The sequence below is a fragment of the Chiloscyllium plagiosum genome, unplaced genomic scaffold (assembly GCF_037043375.1).
Source record: "Chiloscyllium plagiosum isolate Xiang-an unplaced genomic scaffold, Cpla_swu_hap1 HiC_scaffold_5, whole genome shotgun sequence".
Classification (NCBI taxonomy): domain Eukaryota; kingdom Metazoa; phylum Chordata; class Chondrichthyes; order Orectolobiformes; family Hemiscylliidae; genus Chiloscyllium; species Chiloscyllium plagiosum.
In genome coordinates this window covers 90,359,888-90,377,267 of record NW_028270143.1, presented here as the reverse complement: position 1 = coordinate 90,377,267, position 17,380 = coordinate 90,359,888, and the positions used below count along the sequence as shown (strand labels likewise).

Here is a 17,380-nt window from a genome sequence, read left to right as displayed (position 1 = left end):
CATTCAACCCTGTGTAACGAGTTTGGATTAATTAATGACCTCACCGTGAAGGTGCCCCTTGGCAGCAGCATCCTAATATGATTGAATTTTACATTTAATTTCAGGAAATGAAGAATAGGTCCAAGGCCAGTGTTTTAAGCATAAATAAAGGCAAAGTGTAGGATAAGAAAATAAAGTTACCTAAAATGAAATGATACATTAGATTAAGGGATAGATCAATGGAGATACAAGGCAACCATTTAAGGAAATATCATATCTAAATAGAAAATAAAGAAGTGCAGATGCTGAAAATCAGAAACAAAAATAAAAATTGCTGGAAAAGCTCAGCAGGTTTGGCAGCATCTGTGGAGAGAAGTCAGAGTCAACATAGGTCAAGTGTTCTGTTTCAGCTCTAAAGCAGGGTGTCCAGACCTGAAGTGTTAACTCTGCTTTTCTAAAAATCCTATTTCTTCCTTATTAATGGACTCTAGCATTTTCCCAATGACTGATGTTAGGCAAATTGGTCTATAGTTTCCTGCTTTCTGTCTCCCTCCTTCCCAAACAGGGACATTTCATGAGTGATTTTTCAATCTACTGGAACCTTCTATTTCCTTTTAAACTCTTGGATGCAGGCCATCAGATCCGAGCAACTCGTCTTCCTTTAGTTCCATTAGTTTGACAAGTACTATGTCACTTATCATGGAGATTGTTACTAGATCTTCCTCCTGTTAACCTTTTGCTCATTTGTTACTTTTGGGCTCTTTATGGTGTCTTCAGCCATGAAGACCAATACAAAATGTTGGTTAAATTATTTGCCATTTTGCATATTTCCAATATCAATTCCCCAGTAACGTCTTCCATGAATACCACACACATCTTTACTATCCTCTTACTTTCTAAATGTTTCTGTGGACAGAGACAGAACATGTGTTCCCTCTGAGAGGGTTTAAGGACAGGATTGAATTGGCCAGAGATAAGGAACAAAAAAGATGCAATTACAATGCTTGGTGTTTATAGACTACCAATTCGTAGGTAGAATCTAGCAAAGCAAGTTTGGAAGTGAATTATAGAGTGGTTAAAATGGGGGACTTTAATTATCCAAATATAGACTTGAATAGTAATAATGGAAAGAGTAGGGGTGTGCAAGAGTTGCTAGACTGTGTTCAGGAGAAGTTTCTGAAGCAATATGTTTCCAGTTGATCGAGAAAGGAAGCACTGCTGGATCTGGTTGTTGGAATTGAGGTGTGCCAACTGATCATGTGATAGTGGGGAAACCTTTGGGGGATAGTGATTAGTGTATCATAAGATTTAAGCAGAATATGGCAACGGATAATGAATAATCCAAAGTAAAAGTAATTAATGGGGAAAAGCCATCTTTTATGGAATAAGAATGGATTTGGGTTGGTAAATTGGAACCAAAGTTTAATGAAGGAATTGCTTGGGCACAGTCAAAGTATATTCCCTTGAAAGAGACAATTTGTACAAATAAATCCAGATCTCCTTGGATGACAAAAGAAGTATAGATTATATAAGCATTGATGGAATAAAAGGAACAGTAGCAACATGGATAAATAATTGGCTGATTGACAGGAGACAGAGAGTAATGGTCAATGGATTTTTCTTGAGTTGCGATAAGGTTTGTAGTGGAGTTCCCCCAAGCTCAGGGTCAATTACCTGGTATGAATAATCTAGACCTTGGTGTACAGGCCACAATTTCGGAAATTGCATTAGATTGAAACCTCCTATAGAGGACGATATAGAAATCTAAAGGACATTGACAAGTTGGTGGAGTAGATGGATAGTTTGCAAATGACGCTCAATATGGTGAAGTGTGAGATGATGCATCTTGGTAGGAAGATCATGAAAAGACTGTATGAAATAAGGGTAATGATTCAAAGAGGGTGCGGGAGCAGAGGAATCTGAGTGTATTTATGTACATGGTACACCATTAAGGGTGGCAGGACAGATAGAGAAGTTCATAAAGTATACATTAGCCTTGGCATTCAGTTCCAGGTGCCACACTTTAGGAAGGATGTAAACATATTGGAGAAAGTGTTGAAGAAGTTCCAGGGAGAAAATGTTCGCATTTAAAAAGGTTTAAGAATGAGAGGGCAAATAGTTAAAGCAGTTTCTAAAAGATGCAAAAATAGCATGAGGGGAACTTTTCCATGCAATGAGTGATTATGGTCCAGAATGCCTAAGACTGTGCTGGAGTAGGTTCAAACCATGCATATTGACTTATGGGACAGGTAGCTAACTTGCTTCCAGCCCAACTCTAGAAAACTTCCTGTCACAGAAATATATCAAGGAGATATCTCAGCTGTGAAGATGCAGCCCTGTAAAATTAAATGGTTTTTTGAATATCATCAAAATAAAATCGGTGATATAGTAATGTAATTGGAAAATGTTTAAGATCACAATCTCGGTAATAAGTCTTCTGTCCAAAATAAATAGTTGGTATTTGAATGGTAACCGAGAGAAATTTGATAATGCAGTTGAAAATAGATTTAATATCCACAAAATATTCATAATCAGTGTTTGAACTCTGCCACATGAGTAGCCCAATTTTAAAAACTAAATTTTAAACAAGCTTTTAAATGTGCCTTCTAGTTTTGTCATGTTTGAAAAAATCTATCTTAAGTTTAAAAAATCTGGTCAAATGCCCACAAATACTGAGATAAAGTGGTAATTAGTTTAATGTCAGACATGGCCATTTTTAATGAACGAGAGAACGTTCTAGGATCTGTTTTAAAACTAACATTAGTGATCACAGAAACTTTATTTGTGCTTGATGTACTTTGCACTTGAAATTCTATGTTATATTGTCTGTCTAAGTTTAAGTGTAATCTATTAGAAGCTGCAAGACCATTTATATCATGAAAGCCCATATTGCTCATACCTACTGATCGAAATGGGGCAATGACACCACCTTCTGGATGAGATTATTGAGCATCTTGGTAATTTATAATACAGTTACACAATCCTTAATCTGAAATTCTGAAATCCAAAATGTTCCCAAATCCAATATTTTTTCATGGAGTGTGGAGCATCATTTTGGCATGTGAACAGGTGACCCAACTCCACAACCACTCGAACCACGTCACTCAGATGTGATATGGCAGCATGGCCCAGCACTGAAAGTGTCAATTGTGCCTCAGTGCTTGTACTATTCACACATGTGTCTGCTGTTAGGTAATTTTTTTTATTTCACTGTGAAAATGTCATTTATTCCAAAATCCAAAAAATTCCAAATTCCGAGAAACAACTGGCCCCAAGGATTTTGATTTATTGTGTACCTGTAATAGTCTTTTAGTTACACACACATATATATATATATATATATATATATTTAGTCTAATAGTTACATATATATATTATATATATATATAGTTATGGTAACAAACGCAATTTTTAGTCTCTTTGCGATATTCTCAGTGCTGTTCTGCCTTCAGACAGAATTACATATTTTGGACCAAAGCTTTACAGGAACATAGAAAATCAGAGTTTGCAATTTGGCTGCTCGATCCTGCTCCACTAGTCAAGAAATTCATCACTGATCTTCAGTCTCAAGGCTTTTCCCACACTATCGCCATATCTATGGATATATTTAATATCTAGAAACCCATTGATGTCTGTTTTCAATATACTCAACGATTGAGTCCTCCAGGGTGGAGAATGTCAAAGATGTGAAGAAGCTTCTCCTCATCTCAACCCTTTTGGCTCACCCTGCAACTGGCTGTGACTGTGTGATTCATGGTTCTAGATTCCCCAGCGCCAGCCAGGGGAAACATCATTCCTGCAGGAACCCTGTCATGTCTCAATGAGATCACTCTTGTTCTTAATTCTGAATAATTCAGGCAGGAACTGTCCTCATACGACAATACTACCATCCTGAGGATCTGATATCTTGAGAAATATCGTATTGCAACTCTGCTTTAATTATCATTAATCTAATGATGGTAGGTTGAAGTGAAGTAGTGCATTTGAAGGTCAAAGAATTAAAGATATTTCACAAGTGGACATGTGGAGACCTGTGTCTTAAAGATTCACCATCCCAGTTGCTGATGATACCTTTCTTGAGTTGCATTTGTGACTACAGCAGTTGGCAGATTTTGGTGAGGCCATCCTTACTGGAGCATGGATGCCTCATATTATTCTTGGCTGAGATTTACAAAGGTGAATTGTTGTTTGAACATCTTTGGGCTTGCTGCTGAAAACCCTTGTCCTTTTCTGTCATCCAGCAGTCCAGCAGTTTGTTTTGCTCTGTGTGTCGTCTATTCATTCTCCAAGTGATTTATTGTGGTGAAAAAACACAACAGGAAAGGTGTACCAACCATGGCCAACAAAGGTATTTGAGGGTAGTATTAGATGCAAGGAGAAGTCATATAATGTTGTGAGAAAAGGTAGCAAACCTGAGGATTGGAAGCATTTAGGAAGGATGCTGTAGAAAAGATGTTGTGAATCTTCTTAAAGTTGTTGTGAAACAAACGCAATCGCTGCCCTGGGTTTGACATGTACGCTCAAACTGTCAGGAAATATATAAATGCCAGATTCATCAGCCGTACCCACAAGGTAGAGCAAAACATCACCCATTCACAACGCAACGCCATCCATGCTCTCAAAACCAATCACAATATTATCATCAAACCAGCAGATAAAGGAGGAGCCATCGTCATTCAGAATAGAATAGATTACTGCAAGGAAGTGTACCGACAACTGAACAACCAGGAACACTACAGGCAACTACCAGCCAATCCGACAAAAGAGCACACCCGTGAACTAAACACATTGATCAGGACTTGGATCCAGTCTTTCAGAGTTCCCTACATGCCCTCATCTCACGTATTTCTTGTGGAGACGATTTCTACTGCTTTCCAAAGGTACACAAAACCAATACACCAGGACGTCCCATCGTATCAGGCAATGGGACCCTGTCTGAGAACCTCTCTGGCTATGTCAAAGGCATCTTGAAACCCATTGTACAGGGGATCCCCACCTTCTGTCGCAATACTGCGAATTTCTTATAGAAACTCAGCACCCACGGACCAATCAAACCACGTACATTCCTCGTCACAATAGACATTTCAGCACCAGTATCCCCCACAATGATGGCATCGCAGCAACAGCCTCAGTACTCAACACCAAAAACTGTCAGTCTCCAAACACTGTCCTACAACACATCTGCTTTATCCTCGATCACAAAATCTTCACCTTTGACAACCAGTTCTTTATTCAGACACACAGAACAGCCTTGGGGACCAAATTTGCACCCCAATATGCCAACATCTTCATGTGCAGGTTCGAACAAGACTTCTTCTCTACGCATGACCTCCAACCTACACTATACACCAGATATATTGACGACATTTTCTTCCTCTGGACCCATGGCGAGGAGTCACTGATAAAACTACACAGTGTCATCAACAAGTTTCATCCCACCATCAAACTCACCATGGACTACTCTCGACTATCTGTCTTACTCTTGGACACATGCATCTCCATTAAGGACGGGCACCTCAGCACCACCTTCTACCGCAAACCCACAGACAACCTCACAATGCTACACTTCTCCAGTTTCCACCCAAAACATATTAAAACAGCCTTCCCTTAGGTGTACACTGGATTTATTCAGATGAGGAGGAATGTGATGGAATGTGATGAGGATGCCCTCATAAGAACGGAGTACAATGCTCAACTCATCGACTACCAGTTCCAACATGCCACAGCAAGGAACTGTAATGACCTCCTCATGAGACAGACATGTGCTGCAACCGACAGGGTACCCTTTGTTGTTCAGTACTTTCCAGGAGCTGAAAAACTACGCCATGTTCTTCGTGACCTGCAACACATTATCAATGAGGATGAGTACCTCACCAAGACCTTCCCCACACCTCCACTGTTTGCCTTTAAACAACCGCCAAACCTCAAACAGATCATTGTTTGTAGCAAACTGCCCAGCTATCAGGATAACTCCATACAACCCTGTCACGGTAGGCACTGCAAGATGTGTCAGAGTGTGAACATGGATGCCACCATTACATGTGGAGACACCTCCCACCTTGTACATGGCAGGTACTCATGTGACTCAGCCAACATTGTCTATCTTATATGTTGCAGGCAAGGATGCCCTGAGGCATGGTACATTGGAGAAGCCGAGCAAAGGCTATGACAAAGGATGAATGGGCACCGCACAACAATCAACAGACAGGAGTGTTCCCTCCCAGTTGGAGAACACTTCAGCGGTCCAGAACATTCGACCTCGGACCTTCGGGTGATCATCCTCCAAGGTGGACTTCGGGACAGGCAGCAGTGAAAAGTGGCCGAGGAGAAGGCTGATAGCTAAGTTCCATACCCATAGGGAGGGCCTCAACCGTGACCTTGGGTTCATGTCACACTACAGGTGACCACTATTGCACTATACACACGCGCACACACACAGACTTAGACCCTTTACACACACACACACACACACACAGACTTAGACCCCTTTACACTCACACACAGACATATACACTCTTTGTCACAGACACTCACAACGTTTCTCCCCCCTCACTCACACACACACAAACAAACCCACATGCACACATACACATATAGGTTTGTGGGGTGAATTTGTACTTGCAGAGTTACATTGTACTTTGCTCAAAGACTGCATGAATCCATGTAAGAATGTGTTAATTTATTTTTTAGATTAGAATCAGTCTAAACATTAGGCACAGACAGCAGCACACAGGGGGCTAACACCTTCAACACATTATCTGGGCTGACACCAATTGTTAAAGTTAACCTGAGAATGTAACTTTTAAAAAATGTTTTGTGATTTACATCTGAAAAAAGTGGAACTATCATGGTCATTCTAACAGATGAGAGACTTAACAAACAATCAAGATATTTTTCAATGTATAATTTCAGTTACATCACACTGTAAACTTTTGCTATTAATTCTGTGTCTTACAATTGTGTACTCCACAACCACCTGATGAAGGAGCGGCGCTCCAAAAGCTAGTGCTTCCAATTAAACCTGTTGGACTATAACCTGGTAATGTGTGATTTTTAATGTTGTGAAACTTGAAAGGGTTCAGAAAAGATTTACAAAGATGTTGCCAAGGTTGCAGGGTTTGTGCTATAGTGAGAGGCTGAATAGGCTGGGGCTATTTTCCCTAGAGCATCAGAGGCTGAGGGGTGACCTTATAGAAACTTATAAAATCATGAAGGGCATAAATAGGGTGAATAGCTAGGATCTTTTCCCCAGAATAGTAGAGTCTAAAACTAGAGAGTGTAGGTTTAAGGTAAGAGAGGAAAAATTTAACAAGGGCATAAAGGGCATCTTTTTCACACAGAGGATGGTGCAAGTATAGAATGAGCTGCCAGAGGAAGTGATGGAGGCTCATACAATAACAACATTTAAAAGGCATCTGGATTGATATTTCACTGGGATGGGTTTCGAGGCATATGGACCAAATGCTGGCAAATGGGACTAGATTAATTTAGAATATCTGGTTGGCATAGATGAGTTTAACCAAAGGGTCTGTTTCCATGATGTACAGCTCCATGACTTGATTTCAAATCCAGCAAAGGAGGACTAAGAGATTGATTAACAGCGGAACAATAGAGAATAATGTAAACTTGCAATGAACACTAAAGCATACTGTAAAAGATTCTATAAATATGTAAAAGTAAGTGAGAACAAATATCTTCCTTTACAATTTGAAATGGGAGAATTGATAATGGAGAACAAGAAAATAGCAGAAAAATGGGAATGGTAGTTGTTCTGTCTTCTCAAAAGAATACACCAATAACTTCCCAGAATTGTTAAGGAGCAAGGATTTAGGGAGAAAGAGGAATTGAAGGAAATTAATATAGTGCTGGAGAAATTAATAAATGATTAATAAAATAAATAAGATCATAATTATCCAGAGTGTGATAATATGCATTAAAGGAGATATTTGTTTAGATTCTGTAACATTCCTGGTAGATTGGAGGGTGGCAAATATAACCCAATTATTTAAAAATGGAGGAAGGAAGAAAATAGGATCATAAACTGATGAGGTTAACATGAGTTGTAGATAAAATGCTGTAGTCTATTAAAAAGGATGTGATAACATGATACTTAGAAAATACCAACATTATTACACAAAGCATGCATTTATGGAATGAAAACTAGGGGAGAAAACATAGATATGGGAGAACCAGTGAAGCAGAAAACTTTTCATGAAATCCATAAGAGGATTGCATGTAAAACTAAAGCACTTGGGATGGTGGGCCATCCTTCCTGCTAGTGAGCATGATGCACTTGTGTGAGGTTAAGACTTAGATTTAGTTGGTTTGTCAATTAAATGATCAGAGAAAGCCAACATGAATTTGTTAAAGGTAAAAGTGCCTGATAAACTTGACTGAATTTTTGATCTGATGACTAAAGTAATTATTAGGAGAAGCTTTATGGATGTTACTTATGTGGAATTTCAGAAGGCATTTGATTGAGTTCTTCAGTTGAAATTGTTTGCTAACTTTGAAATTCATAGAATGAATACAAAATTACTGACCTGATTTGGAAAATGCCACATGTTCATGCCTTTGTAAGCAGAGTATACAAGAACAAAATTTCAAGATGTTCAATTCAGTGAATGGGATATGCTCTGGCAAGGGATTTCAATGTAAGCAAATATGCATGATTTGCTTTGTCACCAAAAATGATAAATCAAAATACTTTCTAAATGATGAATAGCTGAAAACCATGGAGGACCAAAGGGACTAGGGAGTCTATCAGTCATTAGAATATTATGACCAGATACAGAAAATAGTTTAAAAGGCTAGTGGAATACAACTTCACGTACTCAGAGGACTAAAAAAAGAAAGGACAAAAATTAAGCTACTGCTTTATTTCTCCATGAATTACGTACAACGATATCTATTTAGAAACATAGATTTGACTGAGAACTAAGTATAACTAATGTAGGTAGGGCACATGTAAAGATTCTTTATGTTGTGCACAACCACCTAATGAAGGAGTGGCGCTCCGAAAGCTAGTGCTTTCAATTAAACCTGTTGGACTATAACCTGGTGTTGTGTGGTTTTTAACTTTGTACACCCCAGTCCAACACTGGCATCTCCAAATCATATCCTATCCATGCTCCTCATGATTTTATAAACCTCTATAAGGTCACCCCTCAGCCTTCGATGCTCCAGGGAAAACACCCCCAGCCTATTCAGCCTCTCCCTACAGCTCATATTACTACTGAATGTGTACACAATGAGATATGGCCAGCAAGAAATAGCTGATTAAACAGTGGAGTGGTTACCAGTTGTCGGTAGCAGGCAGAAGGCCTTTGTCAACTATGTGGTTGGCTCACAGCTGAAGAACACATGGCTGTGAATGAAATAGCCCAGAAGCTTTCAAATCTCCTGAGAGGGAAATGCTATTCTTTGTTCTGCAGAAAAAAAGCCCCTGAAGCTTAATGAAAGACTGTTTATTTTCTCTTACTGGTTTCTGTAACCTTTTAAACAATAAGTCAGAGACCAGTCATTCTGTGCCTCCTACAAGGCAAGGGAAGGTACCCGGAGAAGGGCGATTAAGGAGCAGCAAATCCTGGCAAGTCAGAAGAATCATCTCCATGAACTCTGTGGACAAAGATCAATGACATATCTTCCTAGTTTTCCTTGAACCAATACTAACAATTTTCTTTCATGTCTGTCTGCATGTGTGCATAGACAAAGATTTTTTGGGAACAGAGGTCACTGTTTTAATTGGTAGAGTTATATGTCAGTAGTTCATTATTGTTTACTGCTACAGCTTGTCATTTTATTTGTAAGAAATATTAATTCTTGTTACGGACAAAAACTTGGTCCATGCTTTTTGTAAATCCAAGTCTAAAAAGAAATTGCAGAAATTTTGCCTAATTTATAAAATCTTTAACTTTTGTGATGACTCGAGGAATAGAGGAGCTTAATTTCCAGCATGCTATATCAGTGAAGATAAGGATTCCCAAAATCGGTGGAGTTCTATTTTTGCAGGGAGGCTTTGAACACATTCTTGAAACATTTCCTCTGCCTTTCCAGTAATCTCTTGCTGTGATGAAGCTTAGTGTAGCGAGCTTATTTTGGAAATCTCATGTCAGGCATACAAAAAGTGTGGCCCACCCAGTGCAGCTGTTTGAACGCAACCAGTGCCTCAATGCAGGAGATGTTGGCCTGAGAGGAAAACACAGATTGTGCCTGCTAGTGAATTTGCAGGATTTTGTGTCAGTATCAGTGATAATATTTCTCTCAGGATTTAAGGTGTCTGTTATACATTGTCCAGAATAGTTGGGTACCCTGCTGCCATTATTGGAAAGATCAAGACCCAAGGACACAGATTCAATATGTTAGCAAAAGAAGCAATCACAACATGAGGACAAACTTTGCATGTCATTAATTGTTAAGATTTGCAACACATTGACAGATTGTGATAGATATGGGTTCAATCGCAACTTTCAAGAGGGAAGTGAATTGTTATCTGAAAACTGAGAATGTGTATGGTTATGGGAAGAAAGTAGGCAGTGGCTCTAGGTGAATTGCTCACTCATAGGGATGATGGGCCAAATGGCCTTTTTTCCTGGATTGTATCCATTTGTATTGTGGCTTAAAGTATTGAACTGCAATAATGAAAGGGGGTTGATTATCTTATATGGCTAGTTTGCGTTGCAACATAACACCAACAGCATGGGTTCAATTCCTGCACTGGCTAAGCTACTAGGAATGACATTCCTTCTTAACCTCTCCTCTTGCCTGCAGTGTGGTGACCCTCAGGTTAAGTCACAACCAGTTATCAGTGTCTAATCAGCAAGCAACCTTATGGTTCGGTGGGACTGTGGCGAACTTACCTTCACAATAATGATTGGTTTAATAATGAAACAGTGAAGACTTGATTTAATGAGTTGAATCTAATCATTAATAAATGAGCCAAACTTCAGTTGACAGTAAATTGGCATGTCTTGATCCAGCTCCTTTATTTGTTTAAAAATAACCTTAGCCTTATTTTCAATTGACTCTGTTCACTAGAAAGGAATGGAAACTAACAGTTCTAAATTCATGTTTTGTGGTTGGTTTAATTGTTATGTAATATTTTTAAACTAAACTGAACATAATGAAGAAACTAGTTCCAAACATCCAAGAAGCCCTTTTGATAATTAGTCCAAATAGCCATTTTTTATGTGAGTTTACATGAGGCATGAGCTATTTAATCAAAGGGGAGGAATGATTCTGCATTCTCTTCTTCTTATTCATGCATGTTATCTGGGCATCATTGATTAGGCCATCCTTAATTGCTCTGGAGAACGTGATGAGCAGTCTTCATCAATTGCTGTAGTCCATGAGGTGTAGGAATATCCATAGTGCTGTTGGGGAGTGATTTTTGACATGATGACACTGAAGGAATGGCAATATATTTCCAGATCAGAATGGTGTGTTACTTGGAGATGAACTTACAAGTGGTGGTGTTCCTATGTTTCTCTTATCCTTTTTGGTGGTAGCAATTGCCGATTTGGAAAGAGATGTTGAAGGAACCTCAGTGAGCTACTTAAGTACATCTTTTAGATGGTGCCTGCAGCTGCCACTATTTGTCAATAGTAAAATGACTGAATGTTGAATGGACTGCAAATGCCTGCTTCGCCCTGAATAGTATCGAGCTTTAGTTTTCCTTGAGTTGAACTGACAGGCAAATAACGTTCCCTCTAAGCTTTGTGGTTCCCACTCGCACAGCTGCTCCAAGGTTCCAAGTCTGGAAGTCACTGCTGCACATGGGATTTGGAGGCTGGCACAGCCAGGAAAAAAATTAGAAGAACACAGCAGAGAAGTGGGGAGTATTCATCATACTCCCTAACTCTGTTCTTTGTAGATGATGGACAGGCTTTAGGGAGACAGGCGTTAGTAACTCACCACAAAATCTTTAGCCTTTCATCTGCCATTGTAGCCAAACATTTATGTGACTGATCCTGTTCATTGTTTGGTGATTGATGAACCCCGGGATGTTGATGGTGATGATTAAGGGATGGTAATGCTATTGAATGTCAAGGATCATTAAGATTTTCTCTCAATGGGGTTGGTACTTGTGTGCCATGATACTTGCTACTTAACAGTGTGAGGTATTGTATTATAGATCTCTTTACTAATCCGCTCACAAGCGTTCTATACTTGTTAATACTGCGTTCCCATTCATTCATTTGTAACTCTGTACTAACTCACTCACCAACTTGTTATGTTTAGTATATTGCGTTTTCATTTATTCATGCATAAAAATGCATTTTTGTAGTACATTTTACTATTATAAGAGAGATTAAATTAAAACATCCCTTCCAACCCATTACTGTTTCTTCACACTTTCAATTCTTATCAACCCCATGCTGTAAGCAGTGTTTAGACCTATTTCTATATTAAAATCTACCCCTGAATAAGTGTCAAGAGAGTAACCGAATCAGTACAATGCCAGCCCTCCGTCGTGTCTCCATGACTCACCAGAAATTATGGAAAGATTATAATATTAATTACCCTTAGCAACCATCTCTTGGGACCTAAATAGTTACAGAACATCAAACAGTTTTCTCAACTAGTACGTCCCTGTTAAATACATATTAAGTAGGGCCTCTATCCCTTTTAAGAAACTTAGGATCAAAATGGTGCTTCTGTGAAACTGCATGAATAAATGTCAAAACCGGTAATAGAAAATAAAATCTCACGACCCAGCTGCAGTAATCAATTTAATATCCTTTATGCTTTTATTAAGCACATGTATAATTTCTAACATATTTAAATCTTATAGGTTTAGTATTTTTACTGACATTTACTATCTTAAAAAAAAGGACTAACACCTCTTAATTATGCAAGCTCAGACCAGACAGACGCTCTAAGCCCATCAGGAATAACAGCCAGCACGTAACAAATGTTTAAACAACTCCTGCTTCCCCAGGATAGATTTGATAAAATGTGGAGCTGGATAAAGCACAGCAGAATCTCAGGGAGTCTCTCTCCCACTGCAACTCCCAGGTCATTTATCTCTCCACACTTCAGGCTCTCTGCCTTTATTCCTGATGAAGGGCTTTTGCCTGAAATGTCGATTTTACTGCTCCTCAGATGCTGCCTGAATTGCTGTGCTCTTCCAGCACCACTGATCCAGAATCTGGTTTCCAGCATCTGCAGTCATTGTTTTTACCTCGTTGATTTTAAAGCACAGCAGGTCAAGCAGCATCAGAGGAGCAAGAATGTCGAACATTTCGGGCAGGACTCATTATCAGGGACCTGATTAGTTACAGAACATCAAACTGTTCCTTCAACTAGTACATATCTGTTAAATGCATATTAAGCGTCCTGCACAAAATGTCGACTCTCCTGGTCCTCTGATGCTGCTTGACCTGCTGTGCTTTTTCCAGCTCCACATTTTATCAACTCTGACATTTCAGCATCTGCAGTCCTCACTATCCCCGGACAAATGTCATACAAACTTTCTTTGTGTAAGTAGATAAAACTATGTAACACTATAGTGCTAGAACTTTAAGAACTATCTATAAAGAGTCATGATTTGGAGATGCCGGTGTTGGACTGGGGTGTACAAAGTTAAAAATCACACAATAGCAGGTTATAGTCCAACAGGTTTAATTGGAAGCACACTAGCTTTCGGAGCATCTCTCCTTCATCAGGTGATAGTGAGGAGCGAAGCTCCGAAAGCTAGTGTGGTTCCAATTAAACTGTTGGACTCTAACCTGGTGTTGTGTGATTTTTAAGTCTATAAAGAGGCTACTGTAAGAACTGTACTTTGTGATTCCATCGCTGCCTCAAACTGTGCTACTGCGGATTCTGAAAAAGAGGCTATTTTTGCCACTCACCGATTTCCGTCATTATTTGAACACGATCCCACAACAGCCTAAGTTAGGTCTTGCTGCATTTCAATGTGGACTGCTTCAGTATTTGAGGAGTTGGGAATGGTGCTGAATGTCGTGCAATTTTTGGTGATATCCTCACTTCTGAACTTATGATGAAGAGAAAGTCATCGATGAAGCAGTTGAAGATGGTTGAGCCTCAAACACTCCTCTGAGGAACTACTATAGAGGTATCTTGGGATGAGGTGATTGGCTTTCAACAGCTACAATCATCTTCCTTTGTGCTCAGCCTGGATGCAACCAGTGGACAGTTTCTCCTCGATTTCCATTGACTTCAGTTTTGGTGGGAATAACTGATGCCACATTTGGACAAATGCGGCATTGATGTCAAGGGCAGTCACACTCACTTCACTTCTGGAATGTAGCTCGTTTGTCCATGTTTGAACCAATAAGGCAAACTGAACATCAGTGAGCAGGTTACTCCTTTGCAAGTGCTGTTGCTTACTCGCACTTTCGATGACTCCTTCAATCACTTTACTGATGATTGAGGGTGGACTGATGGGGCAAATAATTGGCAGTGTTGAATTCATCCTACATTTGTGTACAGAACATACATTGCACATTATTGGGTAAATGCCAGTGTTGTAACTACTGGGACAGCTTGGCTAGGGGCACTGCAAATTCTGGAGTACAAATCTTTAGTACTATTCTGGAATGTTGTCAGGTCCCAAAGTCTTTGCAGTGTCTTGTATCTCAGCCATTTCTTGATATCACACGAAGTACATTGAATTGGCTGAAGACTAGAAGCTGTGATGCTGGGACCTTTGGCAGAGGCCAGGATGGGTATTCCACTCAACATTTTTGGTTGAAGATTATTGTGAGTGTTCAGCATTATCTGTGGAACTAATGTGCTGGGCTCCCTCACTGTTGTGACTATTTCTGAGCCTCCCCTGGTGTTAGTTGTTTAATTGTCTACCACTGTTCATTGCTGGATATGATGGGCGGTAGAGCTCAGATCTGATCTGGCGGTTGTGGAATTGCTAAATTCTATGTATCAATTGCTCTTTCCGCAGTTTGACACATAAGCTTTGTCAGATTGATACTTTATTTTTGGGTATCTCTGAACATACCTATTTTGCAGTGAGAAGGCAACCAGTAGTGGAAGCTTTGGCTGTTTCATATCCCTCTAATATGGAGATCATATTGAATGACTTTGACATTGGGCTACCCAAATTCATGGAAAACAGTACAGGTTTCCTGGTCTCTCTAGATCAATGCCACATCACATTAGCCATCAAAAGAAACTTAAATTCACTGTTAAGAAACATGAATACACTTGTAAAACCACACTAAAAAATGCCTATGTACAGTTATGGAAAAATTAACATCCGCCGTATGAACATCAATATTCTCTTTGATAATGTAACACTTGCAATATATTGCTTCTTTCCACACCTGTAGATGCCTGACCAACTGTGTTCAAATACTGCTTCTTTACTGGTCCAGATCAGACTACTTGCCAGTATGAGTCTATTCAAGCTGTTTTTGGTAAATGGTTTAGTGTCACATAAACTGTAAAGTACCTATGGACACAAATCTTTGATTCAGTTGCCTGTGCTTATTCATTTAGTGCAGCTCTTTTCTTCTGTAGGGCCTTCATGAGATCTGACATAAGGTCTGGCTTGTCTGAGGAACCACCTCCTCCAGGTCTGTTGGTGGAGGTCACTGTCGTATTCTCACCCCTCTTTGGCACAACTGGCTTTTTCACAGCACTGATAGTGGGATTAGAAGCAAAAGGCGGAGGAGGAGGTGGTGGCGGTGGCGCTTCCCCAGAATTGTTGTTGAAGCACGGAGGAGGAGGTGGCAGAAAATCAGGTGGTGGTTCTGGAAAATTTTCTGGATCTGGAGGGGGAGGAGGTAACTCTGCAATGTGTGCATTTGGCTTCAGTTGGCTAGTTGCACCTGAATTTTTCCGCTTGATTGCAGTAGGAGGCGGTACTGCAGATGTTGTAGATGGGAAGTGACGGGTGGGTGGTGCAGGAGGTCCTGGCTTTTGCATGGCTGGCTCTTGAGGAGGCTGAAAAAGTGGAGGGGGAGGTTCAAAGGATGGAGGTGGAGGTGGTAGCTCCTCTTCTTCAACCTGCGAGGATTCTTGATAACCAAGGTGAGGAGGTGGCGGTGGCAAGTTGATATCAGTTTTATAAGTTGTCTTCTCCTTCGAATTGAAAATAAATGTTAATATGTCGATCAGTATTAAAAAAAGAATATTCATGTTACAAGCACTGAATCTTCCTTGTTTTTGTTGGTTAATATTTCCAGTTACTGCCCACATTTTACTGATCTCATCAGACTAACCTACACTGTTAACTGACACAGCAGGTCAACCTGCACAGTTGCTGCCTTTGCTGTTTGAATTCATGTGTCACTGGACATCGGAGTGCGTCTGGGAAAATTAACAAACAGTGAAATTCACAACTAATCTTAGAGGAACCTGTTTGGGAAAGGTCACAGCACAGAAATAGTAAAGTGAATAGTTTTAAGTGTGGCCTTGCTGTAAGTCTACAGTAGTGTGTAGAGTGGGTTCTTTCTTGATTATATGTTTTATTGAGATATGTCTCTTGATTAAACTTAAAAATATAAGCCTGGAGCAATGTTTTGTAGAGGAATAAGATGGTGCTATTTTCTGGGTCTACAGATTAAAAGAAGCAAAAATGTCCCTTAGTAGAGTGATATGCTCTTCTTGTCGGATGTGGGAATTTAAGGAGAGATTTAGTGTTACTGAGGATTATATCTGCAATAAATGCCATTGGTTGCAAATCCTATCAGATCGAATAAATCGGTTGGAGTGACAGTTAGAGGGAATGAGGAATTTACAAGAGCAAGGAGGTGTGATGGATGGCAGTTATAGGAAGGGAGAAAAGTCGCAGATACAGTCAGGTAGATGGGTTAACTCCAGGAAATGTAAGGTAGGCAGGTAGTGCAGGAGTCTTCTGTGGCTATCCTCATTTCAAACAAGTATGCTGTTTTGGAAAATAAAGGGGGTGAAGGATCCTCAGGCGAATATAGCATGAACAGCCAAGTTTCCGGTATTGAGACTGGCTCTAATGCAACGAGGGGTACGTTGGGTTCCAAGAGGTCAATTGTGTTAGGGGACTCGCTTTCCAATGCACAGACCAATGTTTCTGTGGCCAGCAGCAAAAAATCAGAATGGTGTGTTGTCTCTCTAGTGCCAGGATCAAGGATATCTCAAAGACTGTGCAGAATGTTCTCAAGGGGGAGAGGGACCAGCAGGAGGTCATTGTACACGTTGGAACCAATGACATAGGAAGGGAAAAGGATGAGATTCTGAAGGGAGAATATAGAGAGTTAGGCAGGAATTTAAAAAGGAGGTCCTCGAAAGCAGTAATATCTGGATTAATCCCGGTCCTACGGGCTAGTGAGGGTAGCAATAGGAGGATAGAGCAGATGAATGCATGGCTGAGGAGCTGGTGTATGGGAGAAGAATTCACATTTTTGGATCATTGGAATCACTTCTGGGGTAGAAGTGATCTGTA

At 39.9% G+C, this 17,380-nt stretch overlaps 1 protein-coding gene across 3 annotated transcripts in view; it reads right to left on the bottom strand.

The window, feature by feature from the left end:
• Positions 1-6,643: 6,643 nt before the first annotated feature.
• apbb1ip (amyloid beta precursor protein binding family B member 1 interacting protein) overlaps positions 6,644-17,380 on the bottom strand; it is a 178,371-nt gene continuing 167,634 nt past the window's right edge. For all 3 annotated transcript variants that reach the window (XM_087987448.1, XM_087987449.1, XM_087987447.1), the window contains exon 14: positions 6,644-16,041. In XM_087987448.1, the coding sequence (XP_087843574.1) occupies positions 15,445-16,041 (597 nt within the window). In that variant the 3' untranslated portion in view covers positions 6,644-15,444. The remainder of the gene's footprint in view (positions 16,042-17,380) is intronic.